This window comes from Drosophila sulfurigaster, chromosome 3 (assembly GCF_023558435.1).
Source record: "Drosophila sulfurigaster albostrigata strain 15112-1811.04 chromosome 3, ASM2355843v2, whole genome shotgun sequence".
Lineage (NCBI taxonomy): Eukaryota > Metazoa > Arthropoda > Insecta > Diptera > Drosophilidae > Drosophila > Drosophila sulfurigaster.
This window is the reverse complement of record NC_084883.1, coordinates 55,163,635-55,186,309: the sequence shown is the minus strand read 5'-3', so window position 1 is coordinate 55,186,309 and position 22,675 is coordinate 55,163,635. Positions and strand designations below refer to the sequence as shown.

The 22,675-nt window shown below is 38.9% G+C and overlaps 2 protein-coding genes across 2 annotated transcripts in view; both read right to left on the bottom strand.

Moving 5' to 3' along the window:
* The window catches only part of LOC133842127 (AF4/FMR2 family member lilli), a 128,831-nt gene extending 121,228 nt beyond the window's left edge, over window positions 1-7,603 (bottom strand). The window contains exon 1 of the mRNA XM_062275060.1: window positions 7,062-7,603. The gene's annotated coding sequence lies outside the window, so the exon portion shown is untranslated. The remainder of the gene's footprint in view (window positions 1-7,061) is intronic.
* A 2,022-nt stretch (window positions 7,604-9,625) lies between these two features.
* On the bottom strand, window positions 9,626-10,952 carry LOC133845685 (uncharacterized). The gene has a single exon (XM_062280228.1). It carries the CDS (start codon window positions 10,886-10,888, stop codon window positions 10,238-10,240), a length of 651 nt encoding a protein of 216 aa, XP_062136212.1. The 5' UTR covers window positions 10,889-10,952; the 3' UTR covers window positions 9,626-10,237.
* Window positions 10,953-22,675: the final 11,723 nt, after the last annotated feature.

Below are 22,675 nucleotides of genomic sequence, written 5' to 3'. Positions count from 1 at the left end.
TTATCTATTAGAAATGACAAGTGAAATGGCCTGCAAAATTTTAATGAATATAAAATATTCTTATTTGCCCAATCAATATTCTAATAATCATTTGAATTGTTTAACTAATGCTTTAATTTAATTAATTTAGCAAATCATTGAGTGTAAAGTAGATTAGAGTGCAAATGATTATTACCACATTCATTAAAATTTTCAGAGTTTAATTTTAATTGACTTCTAGTACACACATTTACATTATTTTATTTACATTGTCATTTAATTTAAATGGTATATTTTAGTCGGAAAAGTCATTGCACATTTTGGTTGACTTTATTAATATTCATTCGATTACGTACGAGTGTTATGACTAATTCAGAAGCGGCAAATTGCATACGCTGTAAAAACTCATCAATATTTATGATATTTGCGTTTTATTTACATTATTTATAACATGAGAAATTTGCTTTTTTTTTTGTAAACTGACTTTTAAAATGTTCTTTAAAGTATTTAAAATTAAATGGTTTTAAATGCAACAAATTTAAAGACAATCAATTCAAGTATTATAATTAAAAGCATTTACTTGTTTTCACTTTCACTTTGATCGCTTTGCTTTACGTTCTAAACCCTCGCAAAGCTCGTCTAATTAATTGATTAGGGAAAAGGGGAAGTAGCGAGAACTTGAGCGGATTTTTTAATTTGCCCTTCGCGTGCTACATAAATAATTGGGTTGTTGTTCTAGAGAAATAGCTCATTATTTTCATTTTGTTATTTGCTGGCAACTGGCAGCTGCAATCTACTTCAGCTTCAGCTTCAGGGTACATGTGAAAGTGGATGTGTGTGTGTGTGGATATTGATGGTAAATATGCAGTTCTCGTTGAGTTTTGCTGCCAACCTTGGCTTCTACGAGCGCAAATTGAAAAGTTAAACTCTCCAACAAATTTGCACAAGCATCACATGTGTGTGTGTGTGTGTGTGCTTTTGCTACTGCGTGTAAGTGTTAGTCAAACTAAGCTAGAGCAGAGTGAAGCAGTTGTTGCAGATGTGATGCAAGAAGACAAAGTGCGCATCAAACGAAACCCAACACTTCGATTGCCGTTTGCCAATTGGAATCGCATTGCACATTATTGTAACGGAGCTGGGCCACAATCATTAGGCTAATTGATACGCATGCACACGCACACGCACACAGTGAAAAACTTGCTGTGTGCGATTTGGTTAGCCCCAAAAAGTAGGCAATGCTTTTGCGCGTCTGCAACATTTATCAATTTGCAGGGAGCCCATAAGCTATGCATAAGCCGATTATCGCCACAGAAGCAGACGCAGACACAGACACAGAGGCAGACGGAAGTGGAGACACAAGATGTGGCACGCACTCTCGTGTTGTTGTTGTTGTTGGTGTTGCTGATGAAAAAAATTGTCCATGTCGCAAATCTGCTTGTCGGCAACTTATCACAGAAACCGGCGACTGGCGAATGGAGTAAAAGGTGAAGGAGAAGCAGAAGGCAAGTGAAGAAGAAGGGAAGATAAAAACACGACTAATTAATTTAAAGCGCTCGAGCAATCAGCGTTTTTGGGGCTTGTCAGTCTGTCATGCTGTCAGTTTGTCAAGACTGTCAGTCTGTCATTCTGTCATTCTGTCATTGTGCCAGACTGTCGCTGTCAGGCTGAAAAGTATGCAATATGTTTGAAGTATACTTCTATGCTATTCACGCATTGCGTTCGTCACTTGCAGTTGAATTGTGACATTTATTAATGTCAACGCATCAACAGCAATAACAGCCACAGCAGCAACAATCTTGGGCGTCTGCTTGGTGGGCGTGGGGCGTGGCAATGCGGAATTAAATACGCATTTGCGCCGTCAGTTTCAGTCAGCATCAGTCAGGCAGTCGGAGCAGTCAGCGGAGAGACGAGCTGGAAGCGCTACAATGAGATTTATCGTATAACCCCACACACACACACACATACACACACACACCAACACGCACACTCTGACTAAGCTCAACTCAACTCTACTCAAGTCAACTGAGCTCTCACTTCAGTTCAGTTGAGCTCAGCTCTCAACTGTGCGTTTAACGTCCCATAAAAGTTTTGCCCGAGCAGTTACTGATGCAGCCAAACAGCCAAGGAGATAATAAAAATGCTAAGGTGCTTGGGGCATATTATGAAAATGACATTAAAGTGACGACAACGACAAAGACGGCGTCTGTCAGTCAGTTATTAAAGCTTATGCCAGCAGTTTATGCCACTCGCTGGTAAAGCGTGGCAGGGGCAAAGGCGGGATTTACTTGAATCTAAAGTAGAACCAATGGCCATTAAAGCGTCCCAATCATTTCAAGTATTCCCAGACAGACACTCGACAAACACTTTAGGCAAAATTTCAATTGCCAATTGCCAATGGAAAGTGACCAGATGTACTCTGAAATTGAATTAAAATAATTACATTGTCGTAGCAACCAAAATAGAAAAAAAAAGGCGGCACAACTTTTAAGCGCTGCTTAAATTTTTAAGACAATCTCAGCTGCTCTTTTTTGCATTCCACAAAAATGAAAGAAAGAGACGACATTAATTGGCTCTAAGAAATTACCCTGAGCCCTGAAAAGACATAAAATTAATGCCAGGCAAAGACATTCCATGCCTTAGAAAGCGGCGCATAAAGCTGCAAAAGAATGTCACGAAATACCTAAAGAGATGCTTTCAGCTAAAAGTAACAAAGCGCAGCCCCAGAGAAATATTTATAATAATTATAAAAATTATATAAAACAGAAGATAAACAAAGCCCTTGCTAATATTTAATACGCGCTTTGACAAGCTTTTACACCTATGGAAGTAATTAAATTTATTAAAACGAGAACGTGCCACAAGCGCATTTTTAATCTCAAAACATTCTCTGGCAAAACCAACTTATATACTCGTCTAAGCCGCATAAAGTTTTGCTGTTGGCGAAATAACTAAATCATAAGAAGAACAAAAACAAGAAAAAAATGTGCAAGAAAAGTTATTTTTATTGTGTTGTAGTAACCACAAAAGTTACACAAAGAACACGCACAGCAACAATGCCGAATATTCATGGCAAAAGCGCCAAAAAGTCTGCAATTGTTAAACTGTTATATGGCCAGCTTGAGACTCGCAAGAGAGCGCATGCTCACAACTAAGAGCGAGAGAGTGAGAGAGCGAGAGAGAGAGAGCGCAGACTGTCGGATGCAGGGACACAGCATCTGAGCAAAAAACGACAACAGCAGCAGCAGCAGCGACAGCAACAGCAACAGCCCCTCACTTAAGGCCAACAACGTAACAACGGCCTGACCTTCACCATTAGCGCACTTTTTTGTTGCCTGGCTTTTGCTTACAACAACAAACAAGCATCAAGCACGTAGTAAACGAAACGAAAGAAAGCAGCACACAAAAAAAAGAAGTATACGCCACTTTGTACGCGTGTATTGGTGGGCGTGGTGTGGCTGCTGCTGCTGCTGCTGCTGTGAGTTGGGCTTTGGCTGGGCTTAAATGCTTTTTGCCTAATGGAGCATCGACAATGGCATCGACGAGAAACGGGCAACGGGCAACGGGCAAAAAACATTGCCGCATCACAGACGCCATTGATAGGCGGAAGAGCGGCCTACTTGACGTATACTCGATGTGTGTGCGTAATGACTGCGACGGCAGATGCTTAATGAGTTTGTTAACCCATATATACATTTTTGAAGTGCTATTAAAAGAGTAGCTAAGTGCCGGTATCAAGATGATGTGCATATCCTTTTTTGGAAAACGCTTTCGTTTGCCTTCCGCGCGTGGGGCTTTAATTCAATTTTGTAGTCATTTTCTTGGTATTCTTAAAATACATTTTTAGAGGTTTTACGTGACCAAAAAAATTAATGAATATGTGGGTGTAGATTTCCTTTTTAAATGCTGTCAAAATTGAGTGAAATATTGTTGTATCCAGTTGGAAAAGAAAAACGTTTACTTTTATTCAATAGACTGAAGTATTTACAATCTAGTTAAGCTAGTTTCTCATTTACATGATAAGCATTTGCATAGATCTCGTTCGATGCGGCAGCATTCATTGGCATGCTGAAACACTGTGTGTGTGTGTATGTGTTTGGCATGATTGATGGTTCGAGTGATTGAAATGTGATAAATTGTTGTCTGCTGGCAGATACAGCGCCAAAGCGTCACAGCGGCAACTACAGCAATAAATATGAAAGGCGAAAAATATGAAAAACAACAGCGAATGCATAGCATACACAGGGAGTACTCATATGAGTACTCACACTCGACTCAACTCTGCTTCGATACATAATGCTCGGCTATATGAATATATGGAAAAGTCTTGTTGGCGTTTTTCCTCACAGTACGTGCTCGAAAAAAGAAGGAATATATATGTATGTGTGTATATATCAAAGTGTATTTCGTTTTCCTTGTTCTTGCATGTGTCCTGGGCTAAGAGGATTTCCCCAGGAGTGGCTGTGTAACCACTTTGGTTTGGGTTTGTTTTTACATGTGGTCGATGAGCGAAAAGTTTCGCAGAAGTTGAAGTAAGTACATTTTCTTCACTCCTCTCTTCTTCGCCGTGTTTTTTTTTCTTCTCCATTTTTTTGCCTCGGGCAGTTTCCTTTGTATGCTAATGCTGAAAGTGCGGAGCGTAGCATTTAATCAACTTTATGTGGAATAAATTGCATGTTCCTCACAAATCAACAAAAACTAGCTTTCAATTGCCATTAGTTTTATTAAAAGAAAGTCCGCCAGATTTAAGTGAATGGAGGCAATAAGTTGAATGGAGTTGCAAATAGGATTAGCTTTTACTTAAAGTGCATTAAAAGCTAAAGCATATTTTCTCTTTGTGATTTGTTGCAGCCACTGATGAAAAGATATAAATTCAATGGAGCTTGAATCAATTCACTTTCAATGAATCAAATACAAAATATTTATTGCACTTCTGTGCAAATATTTTTTTTGTGTGCTGACAACCATTTTGAAATTGTCTGCAAGTCTCTGCGCTAACAACTTTACACCACACACACATACACACACATACAGACATACGCATAAATATAAATTGTCGGTGTGGTGCATAAATAACTGCAAATGGCGCAGCTGAAATATAGTTTACCATAAACTTTTCGCTTTGCTAAACAACTCAAGGTTCGAAACTTTAAAGTAATTGCTGTTTATGCCACAATATTGTGATAGTTATGTATTATAAAATGTGTGCCATGTGTGTATGTGTGTGTGTGTGTGCTGGTAAAATAACGTATACGCCCCGCTGATTTATGGCGCACACTTTTTAAAGCTCGTTGTCAAAATAAAACTTTTTCTGCGCTTCGCAAAACCCAAAAACTTTTATTTGCTCAGCTCATATTGTTGCTTCCTCCTCTGCAGCCGATTTTATCCAAAGCATTTTTTTGATTTTTTTTGTTGGACTTGTTGTTGTTTTCAGTGCGCTTTGCTCACTTAAAACATGGAATTTCATTATGATCGTTGACAGTTTTATTTGCTGCAAATAAATGTAAGCCTATAAATAAGCCCGCTTCACAAAGTTTTTCAACTCACTCTTTGTGCTTAATTGATACTTTCAATAAGTTGCAAGTTTCTGACATGCAATTATAAGTGCTCCAGCAACAATAAAAAAAAAATAAAAAATGATGTATTCATTCAATATTTAAAGTGTTGCGAAACTGGTTGCCGTGTGTAGCTTCAACTTGTTGGCTTGATTAAAAGCCCTCAACTGGCACTTGAATAGCTTGCCAAGCGGCATAAATAATATAAGAAATTTTTATGTACACAGAGCACACACAAGCATAAAACACACACACACAGAGAGACAGAGAGAGCGAGAGAGAGTTTCAATGGAGGAGCTGAAGGCGGAAGTCGCACACAGTGACTGACAATTTTTGCGTTAGGCAACAAAAACAGTTCTAACTTTAGCTACTTTTCGCTTTATATTTGCGTTGTTGTCTTTGCCACATGTGCAGCATTCATCCTCGCTGCTGGCTTTGACAACGGTTCTAGACTCCAGACTCAGTCTCAGTCTCAGCTGCTGCCGCCTCAGTTCCATCTAGTTAGTCAGCATAATGAATTACACCGGCACACGCGCGCGTCAAGCAACGTGCTGGCAATCCTTTTGCCTTCATCAAGCTGCAGTCGACAGTCATCCACCGCAACAACAAAGCCTTCTTGTTGTGGCTGCCACAATTTTACAATTGACTGTTTCACTACTACGAAGGGTGGCACCAAACAAACGAGAGACTGAGACTGAAGCAGAGGGCGAGGGCGGACAACCGTAAAACGCTCGACTTGTTTTACGCATTATTTACTTAGTTGGGATGCTGCTACGCATTACGTGCCACCAACTGTAGTAGCTTCATGGCGGGAGGGGGGAGTGGCAAGGAGCGACGTGGCCAAATGAACTAGCATTACAGTAAGTTGCGGCAAGTAGCAAAACGTTGGGCTGCAATTAATTTGAAAGTCCGTGCAGAGCCAAATGGAACTGGGACTCACTTGATGATTGTTGTGCGTGTATGTATGTATATATGTATGTGTATACATGTGTGTGTGTGCTTTGTAGTTAAAATTGAATTGAAAGCAACCCGTATAAATGTGGTGTCACTTTGTGGGCGCATTGATTAAATTGCTTGATGATTTGAAAATAAATATGCATTTAAATTTGAAACCAACAAACGAAATATGACAGGGCGCAAAATGAGAAAATTCTTTGAACATTTTTATGTGTTTTGCAGAGCATTTAAAACACATTAAAATGCGAGTGTTTTTGAAGCCATTTTCCCACTGGGACAGCGCAATAAAATTCAAAAATGTGCATTAAATTTTCTTATCGCACTGCCAAAAAGCGAACCAAGAGATACTTTTATTCACATTAAATGCAAAAGGAATCTTTAATTGTGTTCCTTCTCCCTCCTTCAAAATAAAAGGTAGGCAATAAAAATGGAAATGTTTGTAATTTGATGAGATACACAATCCGCTTATGATTGTGTGTGTAAGCGGTTTACTTTAATAATTTCATCAGCGTTTGTTTGCCTGCCATTTGATTGTGTGCTCATATAGAATATCAATATTTGAACGCTACTTACTCGTGCTTAGAATGCGTACTTAGTAATTGTTCCAAGGAAAAAGGTTTCAGCTCGAACTTATCGCTTGTCAATTGACTTGTGTCACAGAGAATATGAGCTGCTCTCGTTGATGTTGCTGCTGTTGTTGTTGTTTCTCTTGTTGTGATGATGCGTCGACAGAGTTGGCAGCTTATGCAACATTTATTTGATATTGTATTAAATATTTATCACACAACACGATAAAACACTTTTGGCTCATTAATCTTATACACGCACAAGCGCACAAATACACGCACACACACACGCACACACCGACAAACACACGCTCACAGAACACAGAACGCACAGCGAGATAGAGAGAACTGAATAGCGATAGCGATGGCGATAGAGAGACAAAAGATGCTGCTAATGAAGCCCAACAAAAACTTGTTTAGACAGAAGGCTGGCAGAGGCCTTTACTAAATATTTCGTTGCCTGATTAATGTGAATGACTGCGGTTACTTTTTCTGTGGAAAACACTTTACGCGCTTCTGTTGTGGCATTCAACACGGCTGGCAGCGGCGAGGCAATAAAAGCTGTCGGTCTTTACGAGAGCGCTGGCAAAGGGAGACTGACGCCCAAAAGTATGCAGCAGCAGCTAACGCCTCTCGACGACTACTTCTGTATAACAGTATAACAGTTGACAGAGAGAGAGAGAGCGAACGTCTGAGAGAACGTATGTTCTTCGGAAGCTGAAGCCAAAGGCATTGAGAGGGTGGCTCTTCGATAACACCTGCTTGAAATAAAAGAGGAAATTACCATTTGACCATAACACGCACAACGACCTTCACATCAACAACAACAACTACAATCGTAAGCAACAACTATTTAACACTTTTAGCATATGTGGCCAAGCGACCACGACCAAAATAACTTCCAGCAAATTAGCAAAATGTGCGCACAATTTGTTTTTATTCGAAACCCCAAAAAAAGCAAAATCTTGAATCTGCTTCGTACTTTACGAGACCTCTTATGTGTGCGTGTGTGTGCTATGTGAGCTTGTTAGCCAATTGAGTTAGTTGGCTAACTCAAAGTGAAGCTCAAAGTGTGTACACAAATTATGATTATGATTATTTAGTGTACTGTGTGGGCGTTTGGTTACATAAACATGCCATTAAATTTAAGTGCCTCGTCTTGGATTTCACATCTGTGCAGAGAGAACTCAAGCTCTGAGATTTTGGCACACGCAATTTGAGGCGTCCCCTTTATTTTACTTATTTATTTATTTTCTTCTTTTTTTTCTGTGTTTGCCGAATTCAATTGAAGCAGCTATTCAAATGTCAAACAAATTTCGAAATGCCACTCAGACCTCTCCGCTCTCCGCTCTCGTTTCTCCTTCTCTCTAGCCGGCAGACGATATCGGAAAGTAGACAACAAAGTTGATGCCTGAAATCTTTGTGCGTCTGCAGAGCCGATAGTCAATTTGAAATGGCCATAAGAAAAGGCAAGGCATGCCTTGCCAGAGACGCAAGCTTCGCTTCGTACCGAAACGTAATTGAATTTTTATTGACATTGCAGCTGAGAGACATTGCCCTGAGTTGTAGCTAAAGGCCACCAACTATTTTCCCGATTTACTCCAAGTGGCCGACAGCATCAGATCGGAGGACACAGCAAGCAGCCAGCAAAAAATAAAACACAGTAAAATGAGCCAAGACAGAGAAGAGACAGCTGGTGAGGTGAAGTAAGGTTAGGTGAGGTGGAAATGGGTAAATGGAAATACTTGAAATTAATTTATATTCTAAGAAATATTGAAGGAAGCAGCTCAAATGGCATTATGGCCAGGTCGTTACACAAAATGGGAGCAAAAATGACAGCAAAACATTGGCCGGGGTTATGTAAATTGTGAGGTAATCAGAATGACAGTTTTTGGATAAGGAGATGGTAGAAAATCATGACAACACAATCAGCATTAACTTGTCCATTTATTTGCATTATTGCCAGGACAACACAAAGTTATTTAAGTTATTAATGGCTACAAACAGCCATCAATCGACATCAATTTATTTATATATTAAATTCTTCCAAACTTAAATTAATATCTGATGTCGAATGCATTCGAAATGAAAAGACAATTTAAGGTATTTGTATCAGCTAATATTGTGCAAACTATGCCAACAACGTGAACAATTATTTTGAATTATATGTAAAAGCAAATGTAAATTGTTGGCATACTTGGCTTGAATTAAACTTGATTCTCGCCAAACAACTTCAACTACTTGCTCATATCAACATTTCTTCGACTATCAGAGCGTAAGTATTCCCCGTTGGCAACGTTTATAGCAGTTTTTTTTAATGGTCCGACTCTAATTGATGGGCCCTCTGGTCAGTTATTGCTGTGCGGCACAATGTGCCACAATTATCATTTACTGTTGCACGCTTTACTGGTGCCATCGTTTTGCTAATTATAAAATGAATTCCCCGCTTGCCGTTGCTGCTGCTGTGCTCACTTTATCTTTACCCGCTTGTTGCATGCGCTGGCCATTAAATTATTTTATATGGCACGTAAAAATAAACTACGTAGATGCATAAAAAACAAGAAGAAGAGTGGGAATGGGGAAATGCAACGCAGCCGTTGCCAAGTCGAGCCCCTCAGTAGGCCACATGAAATGGCGGCAGAATCTCCGTGGCAAGTGCAACAGCAACAGTAACAACAACAGGAACAGCTACTGGCTGCGTGCCTCATTGCGCGTTATTATCGTAGTGTTATTATTGTTATTACTGTGCCGCATGTTGCGCGACTTCTAAGCAATTACTTAAAGCACATCACTAATTCTCTGCCTCCTGCCTTCTGCCTCTTGCCACTTGCCACATTTGCATGCAACTCGACTTCAAAATGTCCAACATTGTGCTGCAACAATTGGGCTTTAAAAACTGTGCCAGCTGTGTTGTGTGTGTTGTCTGTGGCCTCCGTTGGGACTCGACATAAATCTACAGCAGGCACAACACTCATACGCCGCGTGTGACTGCCGTGCTGGCTTCACGCTGCACTTCAGTGCGTTGATTGGATGACTCTGTCAGTTGTTTTTCCAGCAACAGCAGCACCAGAAGCAACTGTGCTCACATATTTATTTACAATTTAAATGCAGTTTCACCTTCTGCCTCGATGGGGCCAAACAAAGGCTTTCGCGGCTTAAATGATTTAAGGGCGCCGCATTTCATTAGCCAAGATTGCGTTTCGCGTACTTCTTTATGGCCCGACCGAGGAGGCAGCTCAGCTCTTGAACTTCGTGTGACGATGCGTTGGCCTCGTTAATCGAATGCCCATCAATTTTGCTGCCCGTTGACTGCGCCATATTTGATGTCGGTGCCCGTGACAAAGGCCAGGCAAATAGTGTGCTTGGCCTGCCATTCATCAGATGCGAGTGCTCCAGCTTTCGTCGTATGGCCTGCAGCACTTGCAACTTGGCCACACAGCTATAGCCGGCCACACTGCCTTCGATTTGGAGCACATCATCGATATGCACATATGGTGAAGGCACATAGACGCCAGGTGATTGCATTGTTTTCAGTCTATCCAAACGATGCTCTAACAAATCCAGTTTCCACTGTGTATCCTCTAGAAAGGCGTTTGTTGAGCGTGCCAGGCATTCGACAATCTTCCTTAGATTGGCATTCTGCACGTGCATCCCATTGATGCACTCCTCTATACTCTGGGTCTTGGTCAATGCGTTTCGATTGCGTGCCAACTGCGCTTCTACATCACCAATAGCTGCCAGCAGACGTAGCACAAACACTGGCAACAGCATCGCTGGTCTATTAGGTGCAGACGTTTGATCAGCAAAGACATTAATGAATTGGAATTTCTTCATTACGTGTAGCGTAAGTCTGCGAGAAGTGCATTAAACGAAACAAAAATATGTAACATTATTTTAAGTGTGGCGAAATACAGTAGAATCCGGTTATAACCACGCCGCTTATAGCGTCCGTCCGGTTTTTGAGACGAAAATTCGATGACTTGGTGGGTCCCCATACAAATTAAATTGATTAAAACATTAATTAGTTGCATTTTAAAAACCAATAGCAACCGTAAAATTAACAAAATTTTATTTTTCAACTTTTGGCTTGTAGGTGTTCCGGATATAACGACGGTCCCTTGAAAGTCGCTATAACCGGATTCTACTGTATAATTACAAAGTGTTTCGCCACTTTTTCTGTTTCTTTACATTTGATCTGGCCAATTATATTTCAGTAAAATGTACTTGTATAATAAAAACTAGTTTTTTATAACAATCACACCGAATTGTTTTGAAAATATAAAGTATATGGAGTCTACGAAATATATGAAGTATTTAATTTACTATATGAGTATATTTAGTATATTTGGTTTGAGAAGTATACGTTATATATGAAGTGCATTAACTACATATACGGAATATATAAGTTATGTTATTATATTGGATGTATTAAGTATACGTAGTTTATTTAGTATATTACTAGTTTTAAGCATATTAAGCACAGTATGTATTAAGCTTATCAAGCATACGTATTAAATTAGGTACATTAAGTATAGGTGGTATATTTTGCACATTAAGCATACGCAATATACTAGGTGTATAATGCATACGTTTTATATTAATTTAATAAAGTGTGTTTTGTATTCTTATGTATACAATTTCACTCAAATTGTTTAAGTTAAATGAATATATTCATTTAATTTTTTTAGTGATACTAAATATGTAAAAAATATAAACAACAACAATACAAAAAATAACATATTTTTAAATGCACATTTTAAGCCCCACAAAATGAAAACTGGAACATTTATTATTTAAAATTAATTTGCTATTAATGTCAGTATTTTTTAATACAACAATAACTTAATTTTTTATAAGCACCAATTTGAATTTCGCCAGTATTGCAATTTGTATCCATTTGTCAGCTGTGAGCACAATTGTTTGCAATAATTTATAATAAATTCGGTAACATCGAAAAAACTATATAGCTGTTATCATATTAATCAATATTGACCATTTATTTATACATTCATTGTTATACAATTTCAAACAGTTTTTTAGTGTTAGCAGCCACTCAAAAGAATTCAACAAAAAGCATTGCATACTTTTAGGTGCTACACAGAATTTGTTAACTATTTGGAAGATAAACAAGTGGGGATTGTAAACATTTCTCGCCAGCATACTTATCGTTTTCATCTGTTGAAACAAGGCTTAATTTGAAATTGACCCAACAGAAGGACTTTTCTCAGTTTTGTTTGTCTGCATAACAGACTAATGCTTTGTCTATAGATAGCAGTGCATTTTACCTACTCAATTACAACGGGCTTAGCTGCTCAGTCAAAGTTTTTGTTTTGGGAAAACCTTTCAGTTCGGCTGGCTTTTAAAGTTGCGCCTGTACAAACTTGCCGCTTAGCTGTGCGCGGAGGCACCACAAGCAGATTGCTGTGGCTTCCCTGGTTGTCCTCTTAAATCTTGCGGCTCATCTACCATTCGGGAAGAGAGAGAGAGACAGAGAGAGACACAGTTTCCATAAATAAGCCTCACAAATTAAGGCAGTCCAGTAGACGATAGCGTGGCATACGTTAAGCTTAAAATGGCAAGTGGCACTCACGCACACCAACTCACACACAACACACCCACACACCCGCACACCCTCACACGCTTGCCCCATCGAGTGTATAACAGTTTAATCAGCACACCCACTATGAAGCTTGGACCCCAAACGCTGGCGGCTCTACAAAAAACAAAATGTATAAAAATACATATAAAAAATGTGCCGCTTATACATGCATATATATTTGTAAGTATATATATATGTATATGGGGTGACCTCTGCCCTCCTTGCAACCCCTCGCATAACAACGCGTTCAACTCGGCTGGCCACGACGAGTAGCCCGGGGACCAATTTCTTCTCGTTTGGCGCGCTAAATTTATTGTTTGCGGAAGTTGTCTTTAATGGCACCACCCAGCTGCCGCAAAACCGAACTGAGCACCACCAATACCACCAACACCACCAAACAGCACAAACACCACTGCACCACCTTCCCCATTAGCTGGAATTTTAGTTGCTGACCTTCAGCTGCAAATAATTTCAACTCATTGAGTTTAATGTGCTGCCATCTGGTTCTTATTGGCCCCATTTGGGGTATTCTTCTGGAATGGAGGCGTGGCTTTAGCCTACTTTCACATTCGCAGTTTGCAATTTGGCATTTTATTTATTTATCTGGGCACGTGTTTGCGGCCAATAGTCATTTGATTTATGACCCACTATGCTCATAACAAAATCTTCTTTAACATTCATAAATATCCATATTTTCTCCCCTCTTCGTTGTGTTTTTCATTTTTCCAGCTTTGCGTTTCAATTTTTGTCGTTGTCGTTGTCGTTGAACTTGCAAATTGTATTTTGATGTGGGTGCCAGGCAGAAACAGAAACAGAAACGGGCGCTCCCCGCCTCTAAAGGAACGGACACTAATGCGTTTATAAAGTGTTAACATGCCGTATGCGTAATATGTTGCTTTCCCTTATTTTCGTTTGTTTATTTTCGGATCTTGCTCGCATCATTTTAATGGCAGTTATGCGGCACAATCGACGCGACGCTTGTAGTTTGAGTTTTTCGCTGGGTTTCTTATTCGTTGATTTATGGTTATGGAATATGCCACGCCTCATTTTTATGGCATCTTTAAGTGCTCGTAAAACGCCGTGAAGCAGATTCAAGACTTTCTGTTCGCAGTCACTAGTCAGGCAGCCAGGTCATAAACTTAATTGCTACGATTATTGCCTGGAATTAGCTTAAATCTGAAATAATGGTCGAGTTTTCATATTACAGACGAATGAGCGCACAAAAAAAATATATTGTAACCAATATGTCGACAACAATTTCGAGTTTCCCAATTGCCGATTTATTTATGCACCTAATTAACTAATCAGTAAGCAACGCTTTATTGCTTTATTTATGTCAATACTTTTGCTCAAGTCGCGGTGACTTTTAGTAGAGCAATGTGTCAAAATGTCGCATCACAAATGATTATTATCGGAATTTATACGTTCGCTGTTAGCTTTAATATAATTCCGTTGCACAGTTCTTAAAACAATCCGATAGAGGAACTGCTTTAAATAACAAAAGTTCTTTGTTGCGATATTAGCTTCAACTTTCATTCAGACACCACAAAATGCTTTTTCCGAAATTATCACTCCCATTTTAAACGTACAAAAGAAAAGTTTTGTAAAGAACTTTCCGCTATCTCAGATTCTATTTACATTTATGCAAATTTATTCGACAGTGACTTTCATATAATTGTTGCTCTTGGCGGAGACAAAATGCACTCATACTTTGCACTCTAAGTGAATAGAATTTACGGTTAGTTCAGCAAAATTCAAGCACTCAAAATAATTTAACCAATTGAACGTAAGAGACAGACTAATTGCTAGGGGGAATTCAAAATGGGAATCGTCGCCATTTCCCACCTGCTTTTTGCCATTTGCCAGTCGCCTTTTGCCTTTTGCCAGTTGTCAGTTGCCTTTTTGCCGTTTGCTATTTGGTATTTCCATTTAAATTGCAGTTTTGTTGTTAAGTGGAAAATGTTGAAAAGTAAGCAACGCAAAAGTGTGTCGAGGTAGCACAAAACAAATAACAAAACACAGAGAGAGAAAGAGAGAGGGGAAAATAGCTATTTAACAGAATGTAAGATGAATATCATTTAGTTAGAGAGAAATGAGCCAAGCATAATTTATTTAAAGTGGCGTCAACAACTACAATACAAAAATGCAAATAAGAATGCGAATGCGAATGGAAATGGTTATAGGAGAAAAAGTAAAAGTAAAAGACGGAAAAACAGTCGTCGGGAAGCCGGAAGACAACGAATCAAGCACACGCATTTGGGGCACAATCTAACTCTGTCTTTGTGTCTGTGCCTTATTGTTATGCTCAACACTTTGTTGGTAATATTTTTGCGATGACGACGACGTGAACCACGAGCCACGCCCACTCCCACGCTTACATTCACATTCTCATCCACGCCCACGACCTTCACACACGTCAACCGAATGCAAACAACAAACGTGCGCCCAAAAGCAGACTAAGCGTTTTGTCTGCCTGCTCTTCTTCTGATTCTGCTTCTGCTTCTGCTTCAGCTTCTTCTTCTTCTTCTGTCGGGGGCAGTCACTTAAGCACTCGTGCATCAGTGTGGCAGTGGCAGTCAGTCAGTCAACCAGTAGTCAACAGTCAGCACCTTTTACATGTAGTAGTTAGTCAGTGAGTCAGCCGGTGCATGCCCTGAATAACTGAGCAGTTTCCTCCACTCAACATCCCGAACCTTGAGCGTTGTGCTCTACATTCAGTAGTTGCACGTTTCGTCGCTTAACATTCTTTATTTGCGTATTTATTTGCCACTGATTTCATTTTAATTTCATTAGAATTAGCATGAGGAGACTGCCAAAGCTTAATTAGTTTCATTACCAAAAGCGAAATGGATACTAATCGATTTGTTTGTTATTTGATTTAGCAATTTCAGCTTTATGAAATAACTTAATTATAAAAAGAGAAGTATAATCTTGTGAATATTTAACCAAGCTAAAAGTGGTTTATTGTATGGTTATAATTTTAAATTTAATATGTCATTAGTTGGAATTCTGAGCAAGAGTTTTCTATTATATTTTTGCTAATTATCCACTTTAGAATTAGCAATTTGTTGCGCTTCGCATTTTGCATAAGCTCTTCATTTAAATTATGTTTTTTATTTGAATAGCTTTTCCGGTGATAAGTGAAGCACTCGCTTTTTATTTTTCAATTAGCATAAGCCTGGGCGTCAGTGCATTTCATAACTTGGCTTGCAACAGCAACAGAAACAGCAACTACGACCACGACTGCGACTGCGACTCAGTCAAGGCCTTGCTTACACATACAAATTGAGTTGCATAATTTGTGTCGAGGTAAGTCTCAGTCCATTCAGATGCAAATTCAACGCAACGCACACAATGCCAGGCTAACAAACAGAAATGTCAGGCGCAGTCTCATGCAAAATTCTCTGCAATTCTCACAACCAGAGAAAGGGAGAGAGAGAACTAGATTTATGTACCCCTTGTTGCTTAATAATTAACTGGTTTCTCGACAACGTTGTTGTTCGTTCTGTCACTTAAAGCATTCAACAAGCAGTTGACTATTAGTTTGCTATCCCCAAACTATTGCTCTATAAAATTAATAAAAAAAAAGGGATAAACAAACGTGTTGTCCTATTAGTTTTATGTGTATGGGTGCTCAAGGAGCAAACGCTACGACGCGCCCATCATTTCATTTGCATTTTGATGTACGCAGTTGAGGAAATAAAAGGAAATGGCCGAAAGACTCTTAGTTTAGGTTTAGGTTTATGTTGATGTTTGTTTAGGATACGGACGGGACACCGAAATAGGAAAAAGAGCATCTCAAGGACTGGGCGTAATTCAAGGGGAGTCTTTTCTTTTAAAGTTTAAAGCGGCACGTGCAACGGTGGCAGTCATGAATTTTTTGGCAAGCAATGGGACAAAAAGACGGCGACAGTAGATAGCATGCCTGACAAGCTGAGCTCCATAATGAGCCACTGCCAACGACTTCCTGGTAATGGCCCTGCCACTGGCCTTCGCCACGCCACAGTTGCAGCAGCCGCAGTTGCCGCTGCACTTGCTTCCTGCCTGCCTGCCATTGGCTTTGCATCCTCTTTATGCCTGTCTGACTTTTGGTCGCACAGACAGAGATACTCAGAGCCTCAGCCCTCAACAGACGTACGAGTACGTGGCATAGAGTTTCATACATAAATTAATGCACTGGAAATACAATACGCACACACACACATATATATAGACATAGACGCAGTTACAGATACAAATACAGATACAGAAATAGGGACATGCATACGCAGACAGAAATGCTGCAGTGTAATTTCTCTTGCCGTTATTAAATAGAAAATTTCGCTCTATGACTTGTCTCTGCATCGCGCAGCAAACTGTCGAAACTATACAAGTTCTGCCGTGGAAGCTGTACAACTGGTCGACTTTCTTGTCTCTCTTATTTTCCTTTATACTTTTGTTTTCTTTTTTTGTCTTTTTACTTTTTTTATGCTTGCCTTTTTGGCAAATGTGTGCACTGCAGACTTTTGCTTATCTTATGGGACCTCCGCCTCTAGCAGCATAACAAAAACTCTACAGTTTGTACGAAAATAGCACGAACTTGTGTTTGCAAATATTTATATGAAGACATTGCTCAAAAGAAGCAACGTTAAGCAATAGTTTCAGCTGCAGACTTAGGCATTTTTGTAGGCCAGAAAATATGCATATGTGAACTCTGTGAACGCAGTAAATGAATGCATCTGGCATTATGCAAACTAACATTATCCCAATTTTATTTTTGTATATTTAATTTTATATTCATTATTTCAAATATTTCCAGCTATTAATTTTTGATATTTTAATATTATTATTTGTATGTACTGTAATAACTAAGAATCTTAAAATTAAAGTTAGTATGAAATGCCTTTTATTTTGAAATAAAGCAGAAACTTTAGAATTCAACATTTGAGTCTTCATGTGTATTAGCGACAAATAGCAACTGATTTAACTTAAATAATAGCAAATTAATTTAAAATTTTTGATCACTTATGTACATTCATTTTTAGATTAACTCATCTTTAGATTAACTTATAACTTCTTTAGCTTAACTTGTAACCAAATATGATTTTTAGTAAAGCTTAATTCACCCAAATATAAAGTAAATGAGTATTAGCATAAATAAAATATATATTTTTTTTTGTAAGTCCGTATATTAAAGAATATACTTTAAATATTATTACGTTAATAAAAGCTAATTGATTAAATACATAATACACGACTCAAATTAAGTTTTGATAAATAAAAAGCATTTCGAATTGAACTTAATTTTCTGCCTTTTATTTCAGAAACAGTCTCATGTAATGACTTTGGAGAGAGCTCGTTCCATATTCCTGCCATTAATCTATAATTTGAAATAATTTTATGCGCATATTTTTGTCCAACTGCCAAAAGTTGAAGCATTCAAGTTAAATGTTATCGGCATTTTCTCTCTGTTTTCGTTTTGGAACGGTTTTTGGTTCATTGCACACAGCAACCAGGCATAGCAAAGGCGCACACCTACACACACATACATTGACTGTATATACACACACACAGACATTCACATATGCTGTGTCTAAGGGCTGACTACACTTTGGCATTCGGCAAATAAAATCAATTTTAATTTCTTGTGCATGCGGCGCAAGCAAAAAAAAAAATGGAGGAAGAAACTTTGGCGTCAAAAATGTTTGGCCAGGCACTTTAGCAGACGATGCTCTGCCGCCGTCAAAGCCATTGAAGTAATAAAATTATACACAAGTGATGCCAAAAAGTGGGCAGTAAGCCTAGCAAACACACACACACATAGATATACAAACTCGTATCAGACGTATAACAGTTTCGTTCTCTTATTCTCTTATCGCTCCGGGTAAATGTGCGAAATGAAAATGAAACCAAATGGTTGCGAAATCCTTAAATAAATATCCAATGCCAGTCATTCGACACGTAAATTAATTAAACATGAGCTGAGCGCACTAATTAGTCTGATTTATTGATAAAGTTTATAGCTTCATTGAATTGATGGTATATATATATATATATTTCTAGGCGATTTAAAAACGACACAGCCTCGAGTTTGTGTTCTCCTTCTATGTGTGTTCTCCTTTCTGTGTCCGGCAAGGTGTCAGATTTCCATTGGGGCTCGGGGGGGTGAAATGGTCTTGCGTGTTTGCTCACCTGGCTCAGTTTGCTGACAGCCTTGGGCTCACAGTGCTGGCAACATAATTCGATTGGATTGCCAAAGAGTTTTGCAACTCAAAGTGTACGCTATGAGCTGGCCATTTGTTCTCCAGCTGCGAGGAAAATCAGAAGGAGACGGGACGGCTTTATTTCGGGCATTTTTCTTTATGGTTTGCTGCTTATTGAGTTGTTTTGGCTCAACTTGTCATTGTTTTGCCCCTTTGAATTTGAGCTGGGTCCAGGGTTCTGTTATCAAATTTAACAAGAGTTGACAGCTAAAAGCAGTAAAACGAATATTAAATGCTCTAAGCTTAACCTAGATTATGTCTGTTCGAGTAAGCAGTCTGACGTTTATTCGAAAGAATAATAAATTCAATGTTGCAACAATGAAACTTTGCCTACTTTAAGTGTATGTTATAAATTTGGAACGTAAGGCGTTTATCATACTTATAAGAGACCATTAATATGGCATGTAAATGGCGCAAAATGAAATATATGCCATTTTATTAGCTCATTTCGAGGGAGGTCAGCCTAATGAGAAATCCTTGTCAGTTTTGTGGCCGAAATTGTAACGTATCCAATCAATAAACTCGAACCAAATTCAATTACACGCTCTGTAATCGCAGTTTGTAAGCCATAATTTCGATGTTTTGTACGAAAATATCAATTTGCATATGGAAATGGACAAACAGTTTTACAAAATGTCACAGCTAGATGACATTATCGCTCCGCATTTGTAATTAAAAATATTGCAAAGCACAAATAGCAGCAATTGAAAAGAACATGGAGTATTTTCATTTGTTTTGTGTCGCGCACAAATCGCACTAAATAAAATGCCGCGAAATGTTCAATTAAATGAGAATGTGGCATGCAACACGAGTATTATATAATCCGTGACACATAATTGCAAATTTAATTGCCGCAAATGGGAAAAAGAAAAAAAGGGCCAGTGGAGTTTGAAGCATGCGGCGTATGCGTAATATAGCAAATAAAATAACAGAAAAATGGCGTCGAATGTGTGTTGTGCTTGCTCTTGTGCGTGTGTGTGTGAAGTTTCCTATGTGTGTGTGTGCTTGTACGTGAGTGTGTGTGTGTTGAGCTTGCACGTGTGTGCATGAAAAATCACGTCTAATTCCAATTTCTATACGCACAACAAAACACACAAGGGAAGTGACTCGCAGCTAAATTACCGGAGTAGCAGAGTGTGTTGTAACGTAAACGTGTATGTGTGTGTGTGTATGGTTGTGTGTGCGTGTGGGTGTGTGCTTTGTTGTGCTCGCTGTAAGCTGTTAGCTGAACTGCCACATCAGTTCGCTTTAAGCTTCAATTTGCTGCATGGAAATATTTTATTGTTGCCTTGGCGACTTTTTGGCATTGCGTTCGCCCCGCAGCTGCCACGCCTCCCACTCCCGCCCCCACTCTCTGTCCGCCCTCCAGCCTTGGTGCATTTAACAAGCTTTGCATTGTACTTTGATTACATTCTCAGTGTTGCTGTTGTTGCTGGCGCATTGTTGCTGCCGGAATTGTTGCCTTGGCATTTTGGCCGCCGCATTTCTGTTTTCCATTTACGTCTTCGAATTGAATCAAGTTGCCGCGTTTCCGGCGTTCGCGCTCTCTTCTTCCTTGTTTTCTGTTCTGTTCTTTTTTTTGTTGTTGTTGCTCTCTTTTCCTTTCGCTGTATATTCTGCTCATACAGCTGCCAACAGCCAAGTTTTTTCCGGCGGAAAACGCAGCTTCCGCTTTTTATAAATTCTCAATTGTGCGCGACATAGTGAGATAGAGGGAGAGAGAGAGATAGAGACGGAGGGAGAAAAAAGTGGCAGCGTCAACAAAAAAATGCTACAACTCGCGCAGCTATTTTGATGCTATTCTCTGAAATTGTCATTCAGTATTTTCTGTGTCAAGGATCATCTCAGACGTCACCACACACACATCCACACACACAGAAGTTGACACCGCACTCTGTACACCTTTTGCAACAGGTGTGGCAGTGCGACACACGGTTGGCTACCATTTTAAGTGGATTTGCTGTGACAACTATGTGTCAGATTCTTGCCACCGACGCCCCAAAGTATGCTATGAATTCGAATATGGATGGCTATGCATGAAGCGGCATCCTGCGGACAGGTGTCGATATGGGGTATGATAAAAGCAAACGGAATTTATTGTATTCAAGCAAAGCTTTGATGTTCTTTATGACAGTCATATATGAATATGTTTAACACTTTTCGAAGAATACAAATATACTATTGAGTCCAACTATTAATTAAAACAATATTTAACTATGAAATTGGGTAATTACACAGATTCGTAAATTTCAGAGATAAATATTATTTTAATTCATATATATTTAGATTATGCACTGGAATGCTAATTCATGAAATAAATCCCCTTAATACTATATATTAAAATGTAACCAAGCGATAATAAGAATAATTATCAACTTAATTCATTTAAAGGGGAGGAAAAGTGCCAGTAAAAGTGGTATTGAAAGCAAAGATTATCGAATTTACTGATCGAAATTTTATTTTATTCAAAAATTAAATACACTTGTAGACCAAACTTTCAACAAATGTAAAATAAAAGTGCTTTCTTTCTTAGAGGTAAATACATAATAAATTAATGAATCACCTTGCCAATTTAAATTTCCAACCATGCTTTTATTTCACATTATTTTATTAACAGCATATCTGCATGTCCATCAAAACTTTACTTCATGGCAATCTCTAGCGAGCAGTCAACGCATTTTTGGCCGGTTGCTCTACAAGCTTGTCAAACAAAGCCGCATATGGACGGCAACAATAAAAACAACACTGGCAGCCGCCAAAACAAGCATGACATGTGTTTTTCATGTATTTTGTATCTATCATCACCATGATGTGTATTACTTTCCACTCAACTCGTTCTCTCTTTGTCTCGCTCTGCTTTTAATTTTAATTAAATTGTTGGCTGGATCACCATTCGCTCGCTTTGTGTGTGTGCGTAAAGCGCTCGTCAAAGGTTAAGTGAATGGAATTTGCTAAATAAAGAAAACCACAACGCACAGAGTCTAACAAATGAGGTTCTCTGAACTTCACCTGCGTCTGTCACTGTCAAACGAAGCGAAACAGAAAAAAATCATCCAAACTGGAGCAAAAAAAAAAAAAGCAAATGGAGATGGGCGACCCTTTTGGGGTTTCGCATATTTCTGGGATTCTGTTGAAAAACTGCAGCTGCCAATAAATTGCTGGTCACCATAATTCAAAGTCCCTTAGTTTTTGCAAACGCTTTTCATTTATTTCCTGGGCAACGTCCAAAACAAGCATTTGCTTTCATTTCTTTACAAATTTACCGCCTTTTTTCCACATAATTTTCACTCAGTCCAAAGCGATAATAGTAGTTGAGAGTGTGCGTGTGTGTGTGGAGGTGAGGGTGAGGGTGAGTCTAGTAGTAGGCTGCATGAAATTCGGAGCTCAAATTTATGCACCATGAATATGCCGAGGCATTAATTAAAAGCGACTCAGCCGCTTGACCATTTTGTGGTCGTGTTTAGTGGGTAGAGTTTGGCATCCCATCACATGTGTGTGTAAGTGTGTGTGTGTGGGTGCTTGGCTGGTTGTGTATTTGGGACTAACCAGAACATTTATGGGACTTACACATGAGGCAGCAACAACAATGCTACAGCTACAGCGGGAAACAAGTGCGCGTAATATGCGCTTTAAATTATGTTCTACTGCAAATTGAGCTGCAATCTGTGATTCCATTTGTGTCTTCATTTAAGCGTAAACACACACGTCGCTAATCCATTCGTGTAATGGACGCTGCATAAATTTGTTTATGCAGCTTAAAGCATTTAATTGATATTATCT